Source organism: Xenopus laevis, chromosome 5L (genome assembly GCF_017654675.1).
Source record: "Xenopus laevis strain J_2021 chromosome 5L, Xenopus_laevis_v10.1, whole genome shotgun sequence".
Lineage (NCBI taxonomy): Eukaryota > Metazoa > Chordata > Amphibia > Anura > Pipidae > Xenopus > Xenopus laevis.
In genome coordinates, this window is record NC_054379.1 from 17546934 (window position 1) to 17568298 (window position 21365).

General features: G+C 41.0%; 1 protein-coding gene across 1 annotated transcript in view; it reads left to right on the forward strand.

The window, feature by feature from the left end:
• Nucleotides 1-21365, forward strand: part of dnah14.L (dynein axonemal heavy chain 14 L homeolog) — a 157065-nt gene extending 135700 nt beyond the window's left edge. Inside the window, exons 73-86 of the mRNA XM_018262651.2 lie at nucleotides 225-316; nucleotides 901-1057; nucleotides 3162-3372; nucleotides 4740-4842; nucleotides 6227-6454; nucleotides 7761-7958; nucleotides 8131-8330; nucleotides 12545-12726; nucleotides 14071-14267; nucleotides 15618-15730; nucleotides 16355-16491; nucleotides 17766-17905; nucleotides 19013-19159; nucleotides 20751-21365. Coding sequence (XP_018118140.1) covers nucleotides 225-316; nucleotides 901-1057; nucleotides 3162-3372; nucleotides 4740-4842; nucleotides 6227-6454; nucleotides 7761-7958; nucleotides 8131-8330; nucleotides 12545-12726; nucleotides 14071-14267; nucleotides 15618-15730; nucleotides 16355-16491; nucleotides 17766-17905; nucleotides 19013-19159; nucleotides 20751-20960 — 2315 coding nt within the window. The 3' untranslated portion in view covers nucleotides 20961-21365. The remainder of the gene's footprint in view (nucleotides 1-224; nucleotides 317-900; nucleotides 1058-3161; nucleotides 3373-4739; nucleotides 4843-6226; nucleotides 6455-7760; nucleotides 7959-8130; nucleotides 8331-12544; nucleotides 12727-14070; nucleotides 14268-15617; nucleotides 15731-16354; nucleotides 16492-17765; nucleotides 17906-19012; nucleotides 19160-20750) is intronic.

Below are 21365 nucleotides of genomic sequence, written 5' to 3' on the forward strand. Positions count from 1 at the left end.
CTATTGGAGTCATTTAATGTTTACATGATTTTCTAGTAGACTTAAGGTATGAAGATCTCAATAATGGAAAGATCCGTTATCCTGGATATTCTGGATAACAGGCCCCATACCTGTACTAAGCCTAAACTAGAGATTCTTGTTGTCAATTAGATGCATAAGTGTCGCAAATATGTTTTATTGAACGTATTTCTTATATAAAACTAATTCTTTGTGACATTCTGCAGATGGAGCCCAATCAACAAACACAGAGGAAATGCCTTCCGAGCCAATTATATTTAAATGGGAGGAGCTGTCTGCTTTCCACAAACTGATCTTAGTAAGTTACCTGCTTGTATGTATCTCTTCTATCCCAATGATGCAACTAATATGCAGATTTTACTTCTGTTACTTAAAGAGCCGTTGTAACTTATTTTTTCATTTTTCATTTCTGCTTGTCTGGTGGGATAATTAAAAGAGAAATATATAATATTATATATAATATATAATATTATAAATATATAATACATGTTTTGTGTACAGAGAGATACCATAAAACTATGGCAGCATAGGTATTCCCCTGTACTAAGCACAACTCAGCAGGAACAGCCCCCTGAGTTTGCTCATAGTCTTTACAGAGAGATCCCATAAACCATAGCAACATAGGTATTCCCCTGTACTAAGCACAATTCAGCAGGAACAGCCCTCTACGTTTGCTTATAGTCTGTACAGAGAGATCCCATAAATCTATGGCAGCATAGTTATTCCCCTGTACTAAGCACAATTCAGCAGGAACAGCTCCCTATGTATCATAGCCTGCTAAGTGCCCTTTTGATCTGTAGAGCCCAGCAAACAAGAACCAGTTTAATATTAGCACACATGGCTAGAGAAGATTGAAATATTGTGCCTTTTGACAACTTCTAGATTAAGGTTCTCCGGCCAGAGTGTTTGATAAGAGCCATACGAGAATTCATAGCTGAGAAAATGGGGATGAAATATCTTCAGAGTGGAAGAGTAAATCTAAAGGAGACCCTTGAAGAATCCACAGCAAGCCGCCCGCTCATCTTTATTCTTTCCTCCGGTAGGTTAGACCCACAATGCAGAATGTGGCAAGAAACTAACTAAACAGAACAACAAGTGTTGGATTTATGATAATGTTTTAATGGTATTTAGAAGAAATCTTTTAGAATTTGCCTTTAAATTGTACAAATTAGTTATACAGTACATATGGGTAGATTAAAAAGATAGTACGCTCCAGTGGATTAAAGGGGTGGTTCACCTTTAAGTTAACTTTTAATATGTTATAGAATGGCTAATTCTAAGCAACTTTTCCATTGGTCTTCATTATTTTTTATAGTTTAGAATTATTTGCCTTTTTCTTCTGACTCTTTCCCGCTTACAGATGGGGGTCACTGACCCCATCTAAAAAAACAAATGCTCTGTAAAGCTGCAAATATATGTTTATTGCTACTTTTTATTACTCATCTTTCTATTCAGTCTTCTCCTATTCATATTCCAGTCTCTTATTCAAATCAATACATGGTTGCTATGGTAATTTTTACCCTATCAACCAGATTTGCTGAAATTGCAAACTGGAGAGCTGCTGAATAAAAAGTTAAGAAAAACTAAAAAAACACAGATAATTAAAAAAATGAAAACCAATTTTAAATTGTCTCAGAATATCACTCTCTACATCATACTAACAATTAACTCAAAGGTGAACAACCCCTTTAAAGGGGAACTATTGCGAAAATGATCATATAATATACAGTAAGCTGCATCATACTGAAATAAGAAACTTTCTAAATATAATCAGTTAAAAAATTCTGCATTGTTTCTGAAATAATCAAGTTTATCTTCACTATTCCTCTCTCAGCATCTGTTTCTCTTCATTCTGTCTTCATGCAGCAGTTGGGTGTCAGATATTCATTGACAGTTAGATCCAATATATCTTATAGGGGGCTCCTTCTGCCTAGAAGATGTATTAGAGTTCACTCAAATAATTGATTCCACTACAAAAAAATCAACAATCAAACAAAATAACTGCCTTTTGCACAAATTCTGCATGTAGAGAGACATGATGTCTGGTGATTTTAGAGCTCTAATACATCTTCTAGGCAAAAGGAGCCCCCCTATAAGATATATTGGATCTAACTGTCAGCGAATATCTGACACCCAACTCCTGCATTAAGACAGAATGAAGAGAAACAGATGCTGAGAGAGGGATAGTGAAGATAAACTTTATTATTTCAGAAACGGTACAGAATTTTGAAATTGATTGTATTTAGAAAGCTTCTTATTTCAGTATGATGAAGCTTTTATTAAATTTTCATTTTCACAATAGTTCCCCTTTAAAACAAAATAATTATTCGGGGAACGGGCTGCTTTGTCTTTTTATGAGACAAGGAGTCTTCTGCTGATTCCTGTGCTTTAAAGGAGAAGGAAAGGCAAAAATCATTACCTATCTCCCTGTAATGTACTACCCAAGACCTCCTAAATCGCTATAGTTGCAACTCTCATACGACAATCCAATTGCGTAGAATCCCTGTCCCTATTCGGCTCGCATTTTCAGGCACGCAGGCGCCATGTTGGTAGCAAACGTTTCCTTTTCCTCTATCTGCTTATTGAGCATGCGCAAAATAAAAAAAACTTGACCCCAGGAGCGCTGCGCACTACAAGCGCTTGATGATAACTGTTTGCTGTCCCCACTATAATTTAACAAAAATACCCGTGCTTCTCCTTAGTTCCCAGATGCTTGTAATCTGATCGGGTGGGGGCGTGGGCATAAGGGTCAATGATGATGCGCGCATAGCCTCATTTGCATGCGCGTCATCATCATTGGGAGAAAGGCAGCTCCTGAAGACATGCGCATTGAACAGAAATTCTGCCCAATGCGTCTCAAGGCTGCCTCGGGCAGCAGGGAGGAAGATGACTGCTAAAATCGTGACGTCACCCGAGTCAGACGCTGCAGTCTTCTGAGAGTGTAGTTGCTTCTACATGAGACCAGGAAGAAAACTTTAAAAACGGTCAGTATGTTCTATGTCCACCAGACTATGGATACAAGGCTATTTATGTTTTGCCTTTCCTTCTCCTTTAAGGAAATTGCCCCGCTGTCACTGCTGGGAAGTATGAGCTGTGTCCATGTGATGAAGTCACACACACATATTAAAGTGTCAGTGTTTCAGGTATCGACCCTGCAGGACAGCTTGAGCGTCTGGCGCTGGAGACCCGTGGGAGCACCCTACATCTGGACATGATCTCTCTGGGCCGGGGTCAGGGAGCCAAGGCGGAGGAACTCATCCATAACGCTCACAGGCTGAAGGGAAGATGGGTTTTCCTACAGAACTGCCACCTCGCTGCCTCCTTCATGCCAAAGCTTTGTAAGATTGTGGAGAAGTAAGTGATGCTCAGAGCAAGTAGCCGATACATAGTTTTGTTTTTCAGCTGCTTCTAGCACATCTACTGAAAGTGAAAGCAGCATTATCTTACACTCCCATATGCACGGCATTATCTTACTGTAGTGCAACTCACACTCACACACAATGACACCAAGAGATACAATTGTATCCCGGAAAGCTCTTTTGGCACAAATAAACACACACCCCATAGAGTCTAATAGAATGTGCTGCTTCTGCCGTGTAACTGGGACAAATGGCTTAGATAACATTCTAATAAAGGAACTGGGAGTGAGAAATAACACTGAGGGGGTTACAGTAACAGAACTAGTTTGGGGCGGGCCCTGGTGCGGGCCGTGCAGCCAGGCCTGCCCCCATCCTCGTCCGTGTGATTTTTCTCTCGCGCTGCAGCCGACTCCAGCCGACTGCAGCACGCGCGATCTGCCGGGTGGGCCCTGCAGGGGTGCGGGTCCTGGCCCAGTTGCACCCCCTGCTCCCCCGGTAGTTACGCCCCTGGGCAGTTATTTATTAAAGATCGAGGTTGTGAGGTTTGTGAGGTTTTTTTCTACCTTGAATAAACTCACAATTTAACAAGCTCGAATGTTTGCTTATTTAGGAAAAAATCCAAATGTAAAAAACTCGGGACAAAACATGAATACCTCTAGTTTATCAAGTTTTATAGGCTAAAAATTGTGAATATCTGAAATTTATTGAGTTTTATGGGCTGAAAACCTTGGATACCTCTAATTTATTGAGTTTTATAGGCTAAAAACTTTGAATACCTCTAATATATCAAGTTTTATCGTCTAAAAACTTTGAATACCTCTAATTTATCAAGTTTTATTGGCTAAAAACTCTGAATACCTAAAATTTATCGAGTTTTATAGGCTAAAACTTTGAATACCTCTAATTTATCAAGTTTTATGGGCTAAAAACCTTGAATACCTCAAATATTTATTGAGTTTTATAGGCCTTGAATACCTTGAATCCATCAAGTTTTCAAACTCAAACCAGCGTAAAACACCCGAAAAACATGAAGGAAAAAAATAACATCTTCAAATGGTTAAAGGGACCTCTGTCATTGACTTTTACATGAATTTGACAGGTTTTAGCTGGAGGATTTTCAGATTCAGACTTTTGGCGGCTTTGAGGCATAATACATCTTTAAAGTTTTTAGTGAAACTAACCTAAAAAAACTCGAATCTTTTGAGAAAACACAGCTCAACCTTTAATAAATCTCCCCCTGAATGTTGTATGTGAGCTGGGCTAAACTTTTGCTGTCATGCCTCTTACAAACGGTTACTGTGTTTATTTTGAGTTGAAAAATTATACAATTTCTTAAATTTTCATAGAATATTTGTTTTACAGACTTGCGCAGCAGAACAGCATGACTGACCCTCAGTTTAGATTGTGGTTAAGCTCCAAGCCTGACCCATCCTTCCCCATTCCCATCCTGCAAAGGGGTTTCAAGGTAAGAAGAACTGATTCTTCTACAACTGACCTGCAGTCCAACTTCCTGTAGAACTGACCTGTAATCCAACTCCCTGTAGAACTGACCTGTAATCCATCTCCCTGTACAACTGACCTGTAATCCAACTCCCTGTACAATTGACCTGTAATCCAACTCCATGTAGAACTGACCTGTAATCCAACTCCCTGTGGAACTAACCTGTAATCCAACTCCCTGTGGAATTGACCTGTAATCCAACTCCCTGTAGAACTGACCTGTAATCCAACTCCCTGTGGAACTGACCTGTAATCCAACTCCCTGTACAACTGACCTGTAATCCAACTCCCTGTAGAACTGACCTGTAATACAACTCCCTGTACAACTGACCTGTAATCCAACTCCCTGTACAACTGACCAGTAATCCAACTCCCTGTAGAACTGACCTGTAATCCAACTCCCTGTACAACTGACCTGTAATCCAACTCCCTGTACAACTGACCTGTAATCCAACTCCCTGTAGAACTGACCTGTAATCCAACTCTCTGTAGAACTGACCTGTAATCCAACTCCCTGTACAACTGACCAGTAATCCAACTCCCTGTACAACTGACCTGTAATCCAACTCCCTGTACAACTGACCTGTAATCCAACTCCCTGTAGAACTGACCTGTAATCCAACTCCCTGTAGAACTGACCTGTAATCCAACTCCCTGTAGAACTGACCTGTAATCCAACTCCCTGTAGAATTGACCTGTAATCCAACTCTCTGTAGAACTGACCTGTAATCCAACTCCCTGTACAACTGACCAGTAATCCAACTCCCTGTAGAACTGACCTGTAATCCAACTCCCTGTACAACTGACCTGTAATCCAACTCCCTGTAGAACTGACCTGTAATCCAACTCCCTGTAGAACTGACCTGTAATCCAACTCCCTGTAGAATTGACCTGTAATCCAACTCCCTGTAGAACTGACCTGCAATCCAACGCCCTGTAGAACTGACCTGTAATCCAACTCACTGTACAACTGACCTGTTACGATTGCTTGGGGTTATCGGACCAACTGTGTTATGGTATCGATTGTCCAGCTGAGCAGGTCTGTAATAAGTGAGTTGAGTCCTGACGATGGCTGAGATTCATGAAATCTCCATGAGATGGGATCAGTTGGGATCGAAGTCCCAATGAGCAGATTTTAGTAAAAAGGTTTGATGCTAACTGTCACTTCCAGGCCAGTGCACCCCAGATTACCGCCAGGCAGAGGCTTTGACCAACGGTGATGAGATGATGAAATGACAGAACATGGGGTCTAACTTGAGTTATGGTTGAATTTAGCCAAACTGTCCAACAGTATCGCTCCATGTCCGAAGACTATACAGATATACAGATAATAATTTTCTATTTTACAGATGGCAGTTGAGCCACCACAGGGACTCAAGGGCAAGTTGCTGCAGACATTCGATAACAACGGCACAGGGATGATAACGGAGAAGATCTTTGAGAGAGATGATAGAGGACCATCATGGAAGAAACTTCTGTTCAGTCTTTGCTTCTTCAACGCCATAGTGAATGAAAGAAGAAAGTATGGAGCGCTGGGCTGGAATATCCTCTATGAGTTTACTCCCTCGGATCTAGAGGTTGGTGCAGGCAAAAATGAATTCCTCTTGTGTAGTGGAATGTTCCTTCCCTGCCTGTATACATTTATATATATGACTTGCATCTGCCATGTTGTTTGGTTCTCCATCACAACACAATCCATTTTGAACACTAGGGGGCACATTTATCAACTGTCGAATTTCGAATTCATGTTCGAGTTCTTTTAAACTCCCATAAACTCCCACTCGAAATTTGACTAATCGAAATGTATTATTAGAATTCAAATTTTTTAAACTCGGGTGAACAGGATCGACCCGAAAACTTGAATCGAATTCGATTACAGTTTTTAAAACTTGATTTGAGTTTTTTCTCCAAAAAAACTTGAATGTCATGAAGGCTGCAAACAACTCCGTGGACCTCTCCCATTCACTTTAACAGCAATTCGGCAGGTTTTAGGGGTGAATAGTTGAATTCAAGTTCTTAAAGGGCCAGAGTATGATAAATCTTGAAAATCAAATTTGAATTTTTTGAAAAACTCAAATTGAATTTAGATAACTCCCTATTCAAATTTGCCAGTTTTTACCATAAAAAACTCGAAAATCCTAATTTTCAATTCGACCCTTGATAAATCTGCCGCTATAGGCACCATTTCTGTCAGTGGAAGCAATGGGGCCTCCGATTCCGACTGATCTTATGGAGATCTCAGGAAAAAGTCACAGAACTAAGTATAAATTCATTACCTCGCTCAGTGTCTGTGGATCTCAGGCTTTACTACTGGTGCCCCTGGTTTCAGCACTTGTATGATGCAGTCTCTGTATGTGCAATGGCCAGGACCGCCATCAGAAATCGCAGGGCCCCGTACGTCAAAATTTCCTGGGCCCCCCTGGGCTGCACCCACCGCAAGCCCCACCTACAGGTCCACCCTCCCCACCACACAGCTAGGGTTCCCACATGTTAATAAAAAATAAAAAGATATTGGTGGTCAGGGCCCCCCATAAAAAAACATTTGTGGCCAGGGCCCCCCCATTAAAAAATATTGGTGGCTAAGACCACACATGAGAAAAAAAATTGGTGGCCGCCCCCCCCACATTATAAGAAAATTGGTGGCAAGGGCCCCTTAAATGTCCATGCCTTCCCGAAGTCAGCAGCTCTCAGAAAGATGGGGGGGCCCAGCTAATCAAGTAAGTGTGGTGTGGCCAGGGCCCCCCTTACCCTCGGGGCCCCTTACAACTCTCCCCCCTGTCCACCCCTGATGGCTGCCCTGGCAATGGCCGACAATCAGGCTTCTCTCTTGTTGGCGTGATCCTTTGTTACTAAATCATCCTCTTTATGTGTGTGTGTGTGTAGGTGTCGGTGCAGATGTTGGGGATGTTCATGGAGGGGCACAACGAGGTTCCATGGCAAGCGGTGCATTACCTCACTGGAGAAGTTGTATATGGAGGACGTGTGACCGATTCCTGGGACCGCCGCTGTCTGCTAAGCATTCTGGGTAACTTCTACAGCCCAGCCGTGCTACAGGAAAACTACTCCTTCTCCAGCGATAACGTAAGAACTGGTTTTACTGCTACTCCAGAAATCCTCCTTGCACTGTGTGATTGTGTGAAGAGCAAAGAAACAGTCTGGGCTTGAGCTTGTAAAACGAATGTTATAATATGAGTAATAATGAAGTCATTCATGTCCGTTATAATAATGCATGAGAATATGGATGCAATTGCAGGTGTATCGATCACTGCCAGTTGGGGCTACGCTTGAAGAGTGCAGAGCTCACCTGGAGTCTTTCCCAGACACAGACTCCCCAGAGGTATTTGGGATGCACCCGAATGCAGAGATATCGTCCCTCCAATCCCAGGCTCAGCTCTTACTTGACACTGTAGTCAGTATGGAATCCAGGATTGGCGTGGGACACGCGGCACATAGGTGAGTGCATGCCCTCCAACACAAACCAGGCCACACCTCCACATCCACCAGCCATATCCTAAATGCAGACCCATTTTTTGCTTCAGGTATGGTTGCCAACCGGCTGGTATTTTACTGGCCTAGCCGGTAAAACACCTACCTGGGCCGGGTGCTGGTATTACAAATTTACCGGCAATGTAGCTGCCGGTAATTTGTAATACCATTTACAAAATCCCTTGCCCGCCGATGAAAACGTACATTTTCGTTGGCTTCGGGCAGATAGCCCCGCCCCTTTTGTGATGCTACTCCACATGGCCCCGCCCCTTTGTGACGCTTCTTACCATGGTCTGCACCTTTTGTGGCGCCCCTCATCGGCTCCGCCCCTTTTTGCATCACCCGGCCCTTTCTTTTCCGCCCCCCACCATGGCTGGTAATTTTTTTTTTTTAAAAGGTGGCAACCCTAGCTTCAGGTCATGGGCACAAATACCTGTGCATCCCCTCAGCCCTATTACTTACACAGCATTTGTATGTGTATGGACTGTGGGGCTAATTTATTCATTGTCCCCTTTACTTATCTAAATAAAGGAAGTCACACCTTTCCTGTAAGTATAAGTCCCTCCCAAAACAACCAGCATCATATTAAAGGACAAGGAAAGTGATATATATATCATAGAGTCCCTGCAGAGCCCCTCTCTTTAACCACAACAACACTGCCCCCCAATCTCTTGTACCTGGTATTACAATTAGCATAATGCATATATTGAATAAAGTACCCATCTTGTAAAATATAAGGATATTATAAGTTACCGAGGAGTTTCGTGACCATATAAAAGTACGAGGCCGAAGGCCGAGTGTTTTTATAAAGGTCATGGAACTCCAAGGTGACTTCTAATATCCTCATATTTTACAACTGGGGGTACTTTATTTATTATAATACACAAGTTTCAGTGAGTCATGTGACAGAAATGACATCACTTAAATGCAACAAAGTATCTCCAAACTTGCACTCGGTACTTAGTCTATAATTAAATATTAATTTATTTTAATTATCCTCACAGCCACCTGATTCAATGAGTTAGAACCACATAAATGTATGCAAATTAATTATCTTTAATACAAAAAATCACATTTAAATTAATAACACAATTAAACATTATTAATAAAGTGCATGAATTGGTATTGGGTTAGGAAACTGGAACTGTTGGTCAATTTGTATAAAAGTTCATGATTAGTTGGTGGTCAACTAATATGGAAGTTCATGATTAGTTGGTAGTAAATTCATATGTTATGAATCAGTTAATAGAAACATTTTGATTCCTTGGTTTTGGTTAGTTTGTTAATGTCCCAGAAAAAGTTCATAAATTTTCCAAGTGATCAGTTAAGAAAGTTTAAGAAATTAAACTGAAAGTACGCTAATTCCATTTACTCCTTCCTTTTACTCATTTTGAATTTATGGATTTGCCAATTTGTTTATGCTGCCACTTTAAGCACTCATCCTTTCAACTGGAAACAAATTGGAAACAAATGTATTGGCATGTGGCAATGTATGTAACTTTACCTTCCTTCTGTAGCCAGCTAATTTAGAGACACAGCCAAAACGCAACAAAGTACTGTGAAAGAAACTGTTGCTTGATGGATAACATATTGATTGGCATTCCCAGAACCCAAAGTTACTCGGAAAGAGCTGCGCTTACTCGCACTTCTAGTATAACAGCGAATGAATTGCTGCCGGCATACATTACCGCTTCCTACCGCTGCGTGTAGCTTCCGGCTGAGGGCACTGTGTACTGCACACCGCTCTTTATCCGATTCTCGGGGCATTTACATCACCGCTTGTAGCGTTCATCTGGGCAATCCTTGCAAAGATCGTTATCGGCTGTGAACACAGTCTCATATGCGCTGGCTTTTGGGAGGGCAGTGAGCAGAGGAGAGTAGTGTTTTCTTTCAGTGTTTTCTTTCAGTGTTTTCTTTCAGTGTTAACACGCCGATGCACGTTTCACCGTCCTTGGCTTCGTCAGGGTGTGATGATATCAGCATCAAGGGTCCTCTTTAAGCTCTATGTGCAGTACACAGTGCCCTCAGCCGGAAGCTACACGCAGCGGTAGGAAGCGGTAATGTATGCCGGCAGCAATTCATTCGCTGTTATACTAGAAGTGCGAGTAAGCGCAGCTCTTTCCGAGTAACTTTGGGTTCTGGGAATGCCAATCAATATGTTATCCATCAAGCAACAGTTTCTTTCACAGTACTTTGTTGCGTTTTGGCTGTGTCTCTAAATTAGCTGGCTACAGAAGGAAGGTAAAGTTACATACATTGCCAAGTGGCAGCATAAACAATTGGCAAATCCATAAATTCAAAAAGAGTAAAAGGAAGGAGTAAATGGAATTAGCGTACTTTCAGTGTAATTTCTTAAACATTCTTAACTGATCACTTGGAAAATTTATGAACTTTTTCTGGGACATTAACAAACTAACCAAAACCAAGGAATCAAAATGTTTCTATTAACTGATTCATAACAGATGAATTTACTACCAACTAATCATGAACTTCCATATTAATTGACCACCAACTAATCATGAACTTTTATACAAATTGACCAACAGTTCCAGTTTCCTAACCCAATACCAATTCATGCACTTTATTAATAATGTTTAATTGTGTTATTAATTTAAATGTGATTTTTTTGTATTAAAGATAATTAATTTGCATACATTTATGTGGTTCTAACTCATTGAATCAGGTGGCTGTGAGGATAATTAAAATAAATTAATATTTAATTATAGACTAAGTACCGAGTGCAAGTTTGGAGATACTTTTTCGCATTTAAGTTATTCAAATTAATTTTTTATCTCCTGCACCACCCAATTAATTGAGTAGAGTAAGTCTGTATAAAATATATTGGAGAGTGCTGTACCAACCATTATACTTTCTAAAGAAATGACATCACTAAGCTCTGATTATAACCGATGACATCACTAAGCATATATATATGTTATATCATACTGTATATATAAAGTAACATAGTACCACACTCAATGGGAATAACTGGATTTTTTCACAAGTATTCCCATTGAGTGTGTTACTTTATTTACCTTATTTACCAGCACCCGGGAAAGTTGCTAAACAAGTTTAGGGTGTGCTCCTCCATGTTTATTTATATATATATATATATATATATATATATATATATATATATATATATATATATATATATATATATATATGACAAGTATTTAGCAGCACTCACTGTATCTTCAGCTTAACAAGTGTGGTTGGTGCAGCGCCTTTAGGGAGACTTCCGTAGGCTTCCCATACAAATACAGAGTAGACAAGAAAAAAGGCAGCACTCGTTGTATCAAAAAGTGAAAAAAGTGTATTTAAGTTAAAAGTTCATTACATGACCTGTTAGTGGCAGAACAGGTGGAGAGATGTTCTGCCACTAACAGGTCATGTAATGAACTTTTAACTTAAATACACTTTTTTCACTTTTTGATACAACGAGTGCTGCCTTTTTTCTTGTCTACTATATATATATATATATATATATATATATATATATATATATATATATATCATACACCCGGGTGCTGCTTCTGGACACGAGCCGAAACGTCAATTACTACAATGATGAGTTAATAAATTAATTTTGTATTGATGAAATCCCAGGAGTGCGCTGCTATTTTCCGTGTATATATATATATATATATATATATATATATATATATATATATATATATATATATATATATATATATATATATATATATATATATATATATATATATATACAGTGTTGGACTGGCCCACTGGGATACCAGGAAAACTCTCGATAGGCCCAAGTGTCAGTGGGCCCTCCTGCTTCATGGTGAATACCTACTTCTCTATGGGAACAGAAAGGCTAAATAGATATAATAATAAATAATAATATAGAAAGAAAAGAGACAAGAAGAAAAATAGAGGTTGAGTGAGATGAGGAATAAATAGTTTAGAGAATGGGCCCATGGACTAACGCTTTCTGGTGGGCCCCTGGCATCCCATATTATATATACTTCACCTCTAATTGTAAGGAATACAGGACCAACACACAGAAAGAGTAAGGGAAAAGATTTACCCCCTATAGCCCAGATATGAGTTCAGCGTCCAGTCTCTGAGGAAGGAGACAGATCTGCATGGACCACACATGTTCTCAGTGTAACTGTTGGGTAATAGAACCACACTTATCACATTCCATTTCCCAGAGGTGAGGAACATCAGGAGGTCACATTACTGCAGATCATCTCAAACATCCGTAACGTGTTACCGCAGACAGTGGAGGGGAAACCCTTTCAAGACCGGGCATCCCAAGGAACTGACACCAACACTACCCTTAGTCTTCTGTTTTCTGACCCTCGTTGGGAGACCCTCGTCAAAACAACTAAAGGTGAGAATGATAAATATGATATGGTATACTGGAGAGTGCTGGCTGCATTCTAAGTGTGCATTATACAGCCCCACTTGCACACAGAGATAATTCCTCATGTTGTTGTTGCTGTTACTGTTGCAGTTGGACACACACGGGCAGATAATATCAGGCAGTTCCAACTTAAAGGTGAACTAGACAGCATGCTCACTTATTTATGCAGAGTAGCGCAGCAGGGCTGATGGAGGCATCTTCCGGGTCTATGTCTTTGGTAAGGGAACGCTGTATTTGCCGCATGTGCAATTGGAGCAATCTGGTATTTGGATCAACTGCGCATTCACAGAAAAGTTCAGAAAATTGACGAAGGGAAGAGGATCTGAAGAAAAACTTAGACACGGAAGATGGTGCCCATGGGCTCCGAAATTGCCAAAGGGAAGGAAGAGGATCCAAAGCAGACCTGAAACACAAAAGATGGTGCCCATAAGCTCAGGAAATTGCAGAAGGGAAGGAAGAGGATCCAAGGAAGACCTAATACACAGAAAATGGTGCCCATGACCCCCGAAAATTGCTGAAGGGAAGGAAGAGGATCCGAAGAAGACCTAAGACACAGAAGATGGTGCCCATGAGCTCCAAAAATTACTGAAGGGAAGAGGACACAGAAGATGGTGCCCATGAGCTCTGAAAATTGCCAAAGGCAAGGAAGAGGATCTGAAGAAGACCTGAAACACAAAAGATGGTGCCCATAAGCTCAGGAAAATTGCAGAAGGGAAGCAAGAGGACCCAAAGAAGACCTAAGACACGGAAAATGGTGCCCATGAGCTCCGAAAATTGCCAAAGGGAAGGAAGAGGATCCGAAGAAGACCTGAGACACAGAAGATGGTGCCCATGAGCTCCGAAAATTGCTGAAGGGAAGAAAGAGCATCCGAAGAAGACTGAAGGCCTGGAAGATGGCGCCCATGAGCTCTGCTGCGCTACTCTGCATAAATAAGTGAGCTTGCTGTCCAGGGGCACTTTCTGAATTAATGCACTATGGAGGTAGGAAGCAGGGAGGAGGGACTATCTATCGTAGTAGATTGGGCTTTTCCTTTTGGGGGTGGTTAGTTCTCCTTTAACTGGCCCAGCATCAAACAGATCCACAATGACCTGATGCACTTGTTTTGTTTGTTTGTTTGTCATTTGTTTTGTCTAATGATCAGTATGTCACATCCTCACCAGTGATACTGCCATTCAGCAGAACAGATCAGCGCCTATTTAACCATTCACATATCTGGTCAGAACTGACTATGTTAGTATAATTCTCCTGTTGGGTAGTTTAAACTAACTTGCCCATGTATAAGTTAATGAGCCTTTCTTTGTTCCTTACAGGTTATGATCCACTCATTAACTCTGCACTTGTGATAGTCCTACGGCAAGAGACAGATCGGTTTAATCAGCTGCTTTCAGTCATACACGGCTCCCTACATGCCTTGCAGCAGGCCATCACAGGGGAGATTATCTTAACCAAACAACTTGAGGAAGTTCAGAGCTGTCTAGTTAACCTTAAAGTGCCAGCGCTATGGCAGGTGAGTGACATTCCCCTTTGCTTTGTTCTGTAGAGACATCAGGGCATGGAGTGAGATATGTAGAAAATCTTCAGACTGGGATTATAGTTCAGTATTAGCTCTAGGGGCTGCCAGTTGGGTATCTCTGACTCAAATGAGTTCAAATAATTATTGTAACTATACTTATTAATCCTTTATTTATTTACCAACTAACTGAAAGGAGCCTGGACAGCGTATTAGAGAGACTTTACAGCACTGTTATGGCTGAAAAATGCCATTAAATTTCTGCTGTACAAAGTGTTTTATAGACGAGACAACTCACGTTAAAACAAAAATAACCCTTATGCTACATAAATGTAAACAGCTACACAGGGTGTGGATAAAAAGGGGGTAGTAATTAAAGGGATACTGTCATGGGAAACATTTTTTTAACATAGTTATTACTGCTGCTCCAGCAGAATTTTCCACTGAAATCCATTTCTCAAGAGCAAACTGATTTTTAATATTTAAAATCTGACATGGGGCTAGACATATTGTCAGTTTCCCAGCTGCCCCCAGTCACGTGACTTGTGCTCTGTAAAGGTGGCCATACACGGGCAGATAAAGCTGCCGATATCGGTCGTTTGGACCGATTTGACAGCTTATCTGCCCGTGTATGGGGGCTTCCGATGGGTCTTCCCGATCGATATCTGGCCACGATATCGATCGGGAAGGTTTGATTTTTAACCGACCGACCCGTCGGAGCTCCTTGGCGCAACGTAATTCGATCGTTCGACCATACGGCCGAACGTTCGAATTACCCGCGATATAGCCATGCCGTTAGTGGCATATCGGGGAAAGATTCGCTCGTTTGGCGATGTCGCCAAACGAGCGGATGTTTGAGTCTATGGCCACCTTTAAACTTCAGTCACTCTTAACTGCTGTACTGCAAGTTGGATTAATGTCACCACCTCCCCCCCCCCCAGCAGCCTAACAACAGAACAATGGGAAGGTAACCAGATAACAGCTCCCTAACACATGATAACAGTTGCCTGGTAGATCTAAGAACAACACTCAATAGTAAAATCAAGGTCCCACTGAGACACATTCAGTTACATTGAGTAGGAGAAACAACAGCCTGCCAGAAAGCAGTTCCATCCTAAAGTGCTGGCTCTTTCTGAAATCACATGACCAGGCAAAATGACCTGAGATGCACCTACACACCAATATTACAACTAAAATAAATACGCTTGCTGGTTCTGGAACAAAATTTTATATTGTAGAGTGAATTATTTGCAGTGTAAACAGTGTAATTTAGAAATAAAAACTGCATCATAAAAATCATGAAAGAATTAATTATACTGTTCTGTATTTATGTTTCCTGTGTTACAGCAACATTCCTATGAATCCTGTAAGCTGCTGGGCTCATGGGTGGATGATCTTGTTCAGCGAGTCAAATTTTTTGCCACGTGGGCCAATCGGGTTGTCCGATCCGTAATGGAAAGGTAAGCCAATCACACACTGGCTTGTCTAATGCCCATATGATCAGCAGACTGCTCTCTTCATTGCTGGGAGGTTGCTGCCATGAAAGAAGTTGAGTATCTTTTTGAGAACAGTAACACTTGGGTGCAGGCCTGGGCCAAGCAACCTGGGCACCCAAGGCAACCCGGCTGGCTGATTCACCCCCTTGCCGGCACAGCTTCCGAGTGCGCTTGCACACACGAGTCCAGGATTGCGCGCGTTACCGAGTGTGCTCGTCATGGAGGATACACATCATGGAGTGCGCATGCGTATGCTTCCTGAAATGCGCATCTGTCAATATTTAAATTTGTGGAGGGGGGAACCAGTGCCGATGGAAGAGAAAGGGCTGGACCAGGGGTAGGCTGAAGGAAGAGGTACGTGCTTGGCGCCCCCACTTCATTGCACCCTAGGCACGTGCCACTTCTGCCTACCCCTAGTTCCGGCCCTGCTTGGGTGTTCGTTGTATTAACCAACTCTGATACTTATACTCTGACACCTCATTGCATAGACTGCACTGCTTCTCACTTCAGGGGCACCCAATGAGAATGTTTTGGTACTGACCCAAGAAGGTTTATAGAGAAAAAACTGAACACACTAATTTCATGTAGGTTTCCTCAGCTGCCTACAAAGTTCATCAATTCCAGACCTAATTCTTCTCAACCAGCAAAGAGCCCTGATCCAACTTCTCCAGCAGGGACCGAGCAGCCAACCAGCTTCTGGCTTTCTGCATTCTTTTTCCCACAAGGTAATGAGTCTATTAGTAATGAGTTCATTGATATTTAGTCTATTAGCAATTAGCCAGTTAGTAATGAGTCCATTAGCAATGCCAGCAGAATTTTTAAGAAAACAAGTAGAATTGAGCTCTGAGCAACTTCATAATCAGTGAGGGCACATGTAGTCTCATGGTTGGCTCCATCAGTCCTAGTCACTTTCTGTTTCCCCGCCATGTTAAACATGTGCTTGAAAGTTACAGTTCAGTATAAAAAAAAACTGGGTAAATAGACAGGCTGTGCAAAATAAAAAATGTTTCTATTATAGTTAGTTAGCCAAAAATGTAATGTAATGTATAAAGGCTGGAGTGTCTGCATGTGTAACATAATAGCCAGAAATCTACTTCCTGTTTTTCAGCTCTCTTGGTTTCCACTGATTGGTTATTGCCTGGTAACCAATCAGTGGAAACCAAGAGAGCTGAAAAACAGGAAGTAGAGACTTGAGGGGGGCACATGGGTCATATCTGTTGCTTTTGAATCTGAGCTGAATGCTGAGGATCAATTACAAACTCACTGAACAGTTATGTCCCATGTGGCCCCCCTTATAGTCACTGACTAACTCAGAGTTAGAGAGCTGAAAAGCAGGAAGTAGTGTTCTGGCTATTATGTTAGACATCCAGTCACTCCAGCCTTTATACATTACATTTTTGCCTAACTAACTATATTAGAAATATTTTTTATTGTATCTGTTTACCCAGTTTTTATTTTTACACTGAACTGTTCCTTTAAGAAAGTTATGGTCCAACCGTGATGCACGACATGAACATATGTGAATCATATTTGAGAAGAGGTTTAGAAACAACTGAAGCCTGTTAAGGATCACTGTGGGTTCCCTTGTTGGTATAAGGCAAGAAATGTTCTTCCTCCTTGAAGATTTTATAATACAGGTATGGAATCCGTTATCCGGAAATCTCTGAATTATGTAAAGGTCGTGTCCTATAGACACCATTTCATCCAAAAAATGTGAATTATTTTTAAAAATAATAATCCTTATTGGAAGCAAAAGCAGCCTATTGGGTTTATTTAATGTTTCTCTAATAGACTTAAGGTATGAAGATCCAAATTACCGAAGGATCCGTTATCGGAAAAACCCCCAGTCCCGAGCATTTTGGATAACTGGTCCCATACCTGTATAGCCAACTAGCAACCAATAGGAACAGAGAGGCACATCTCTATAATAAACTACGTCCAAACATCTTGTTCACATTGGCCTTGACTTTGTTCATCAGTCTCACGTTTCCCTGAACAGGATTCCTAACGGCAGTGCTGCAAAACCATGCTCGCATGAAACAACTGTCTGTGGACTCGCTCACTTTCCAGCACCGAGTCCAACATTCCCCGAGTCTGGAGGCAAATATAAACCACAATATAATAGAGACGGCATTCAGTGTAAGTTGCCCTCCCACTGTGCAGGCAATTGATAAGGAATGGACTGGACAAAGGATTAGTGATTGGGTTATTGCTGTTGGGCTCTCATTATATTGTATGTTCCCCTTAGAGCTTGATACTTTGCAGCACTGTCACTTGGGTTTGTTCACTATAACAACAGGGCTGAGAATTTACAACTGAATGCAGTGGGACCAATCACAGCTCAGTAAGTGACAGCAGCACAGAGCATGTGCAGTGAATCAGCAGAAAAGAAGATGGGGAGCTACTGGGGCATCTTTGGAGACACATATCGTTACTGCTAAAGGGCTGTGATTGCCTTGGGCTGGTACAGAAGCACAAAACATAATGTACAGCAGTACTCACCTTCTTCACTGTTGAGCTTTAAAGAGATACTGTCATGGGAAAACGTTTTTTTTCTAAATGCATCAGTTATTAGTACTACTCTAGCACTGAAATTCATTTTTCAAAAGAGCAAAATGATTTTTTATATTTAATTTTGAAATCTGACATGCAGTTAGACATATTGTCAGTTTCCCAGTTTCCCCCCAGCAGCCTAACAACAGAACAATGGGAAGGTAACCAGATAACCGCTCCCTCGTAGATCTAAGGACATTACTCAATAGCAAAATCCAGGTCCCACTGAGACACATTCAGTTACATTGAGTAGGAGAAACAACAGCCTGCCAGAAAGCAGTTCCATCCTAAAGTGCTGGCTCTTTCTGAAAGCACATGACCAGGCAAAATGACATGAGATGCACCTACACACCAATATTACAACTAAAAAATACACTTGCTGGTTCAGGAATGAAATTTTATATTGTAGAGTGAATTATTTGCAGTGTAAACAGTGTAATTTAGAAATAAAAACTACATCATAAAAATTATGACAGAATCCCTTTAATTTCTCAATTAAATGACACTTTGTATGGCCACAAATCCAGCAGATCAGGATCACCATTCACCCTGTGCAGAGTTTAGATTATTTATGAACTGCTACATGTTTGGAAAATGTTGTGTAGCTTTCCCAGCCTTGATCACGTCCCTGGTTAATATGTGAGTAAAGTTGTACTTGTGATGCAAGTATTGTGTGTTTAATGCTGACTGCAGGGTTGTTCTGCGCTTGAAGAAGGGATTTCGGTCTTTGGTCTGTTTTTGGATGGTGCTCGGTGGAATGGAGACTCCCAATGCCTGGAAGAAGCAGGACATCTGTGCCGATTTGATTTACTGCCTCCGATTCATTTCATACCACAAACGGTAGGACATTATTTGCTATGTAAATATGAATTATGTAGTAAAGGTCACTAGCATGGCTTCCCGGGGGGGGGGGGGGAGGAAACAGATGACTTTTGGCAAGAGCCAAGTTGTAGTGGGGGTGCATGGACTGTAACATAAAGGAAAGAGACGAGGATTGGTGGGATTGGGATTAAGCAGATCGGGGTAAAGCCATGGGTAAGGCCCTGGCATTTTGTAATTACACTTAGGGGTAGATTTATCAAAGGTCGAGGGGAATTTTTGAATTTAAAAAATTCGAATTCCGAGTTATTTTTGTATACTTCGACTAGTGAATAGTCCAAATTAGATTAGAATTTAAAAAAAAATTGAAAATTTATCATATACTGTCCCTTTAAGAATTCAAATTCAACTAAAACCTACCAAATTGTTTTAGCCTATGGGGGGGCTCCTACAATCAATTTGGAGTCATTTGGTGGACTTTTGGGTGAAAAGCCTTGAATCGAATTTGATTTAAATTTGCCGCTCGATCCTATTCACTCGTTTTCTTTAAAAAAATATAAAAATTTCCTTGGTCATTTTTTTTTCAAATTTCGAGTTTGTGGGAGTTGATGGGAGTTTTTAGAAACTCCCATAAACTCGAAATTCGACCCTTGTTAAATCTGCCCATTAGTGGCAGATTTATCAAGCGTCACATTTTTATGTTTAAGGGGCATATTTATCAAGGGTCAAATAAAAAAAAAACAACCGAAATTAAGTCGAAGTTTTTTTTGGTCGAATAGGTCCGTATATTTGGCCGGATTCGGATCGAAGGAATAACGCATTTGATTGAATTTGATTCGAAGTTTTTCCAAAAAAAAAAAAAAGTGAGATTTTTCAGATAAACTGGGATTCTATTTGGAGGATTATTTTGCTGCAGCCACTGGTTCTGCAGAGTTGGAGAAAGTTTATATTAAACAATACAAAAACTATAAAATCCACATTAGATTACATGACAACACAGGAGCCAGTGCAGTCTGTATATTCTGATTATTAATCAGTCTTGCTGTATCGGCTTCTGGCAGATATTATTTGACTTGTGCTGTTTTGATAATTTATGACGATCCCTAAGCAGCCCAGACCACACTGAGCATGTGCACAGTCTTAGTCTTGCAAAGATGTTTAACAAAGTTACAAGATGACGACCCCCTATTGCCAACTTTGAAAGCATAAATTATTTTTTTGATTTGGCTTGTGGTGCAGTAAGTTCATGTTGATTTTTAGTATACAAAATACAGCATTTCTTGCCTTATTCTATTTTAGACTTTACTTCCCCTTTAAAGGCACATTTTTAGTGCTGAATCGTCAGATACAGGTAGAATTCTATTGTTTCTGTATAGCCGAGGATTCAGCTCTACATGTGAGTATTAAAACAAATGATGTTTCCAGGAAAGAGTATAATTATAACATCCATGGCACCTTTTGGCCCAAACATCTCTCCACAAACCCAATAAAAAAGTCAAAGTCTTTGGCATCTTGCAGCAGCCTCTGGGCCAGTCCAGGTCCCGCTCGTTGTAAGAAACCCCTGGCCACTAGCAATGTTTTTCCTGGTGATTGTTTTCTCCTTTCCCCACAGATTGAAGACCATAAAGAAAACGGATCAGATGCAGAGAACAAGTGGTACAGTTATCAGTGCCCCATTTATAGGACTTCCCAAAGGGCAGGGACATTATCCTCGACTGGCCTGTGCTCTAACTTTGTGACTGCCGTCTCTTTGCCGACCCTGCTGCACCCCGACCATTGGATCCGGAGAGGAGTTGCACTTCTGTGTCAGACAAATGAATAAGCCCGGCCAAACTCGTTGACTTCTCAAGGGGCAGTTATAGGTGCACAGTTGTATCAATAAATAAAATGGATCTGGGCGTTACAACTGTCATGTTTCTGCTGGGATTTGAAGTTCAACTCCAGCATGAAAAGTATCTGGTAAACAAAATTTCTCCCATCTTTTCATATTCCAGGAGGTTGGGGCAGCAGCTGCCTTCATCTTTAAAGAAAAAAATTGTTAATATACATTGAAAAAAAAACCAGAGACAAATTAAACTTTAAATTCGCAAAGTCTTTATTAAGAAATAACTTTTCGATTCCCTGCTTGCGCTTCAGAAAAGGGCGAAGATCAATCATGCGTCACTCGATTTCTCCTCCCTGGCTATCTCCTACAAGGAAGGCAGGGAGGAGAAATCGAGCGCAGCAC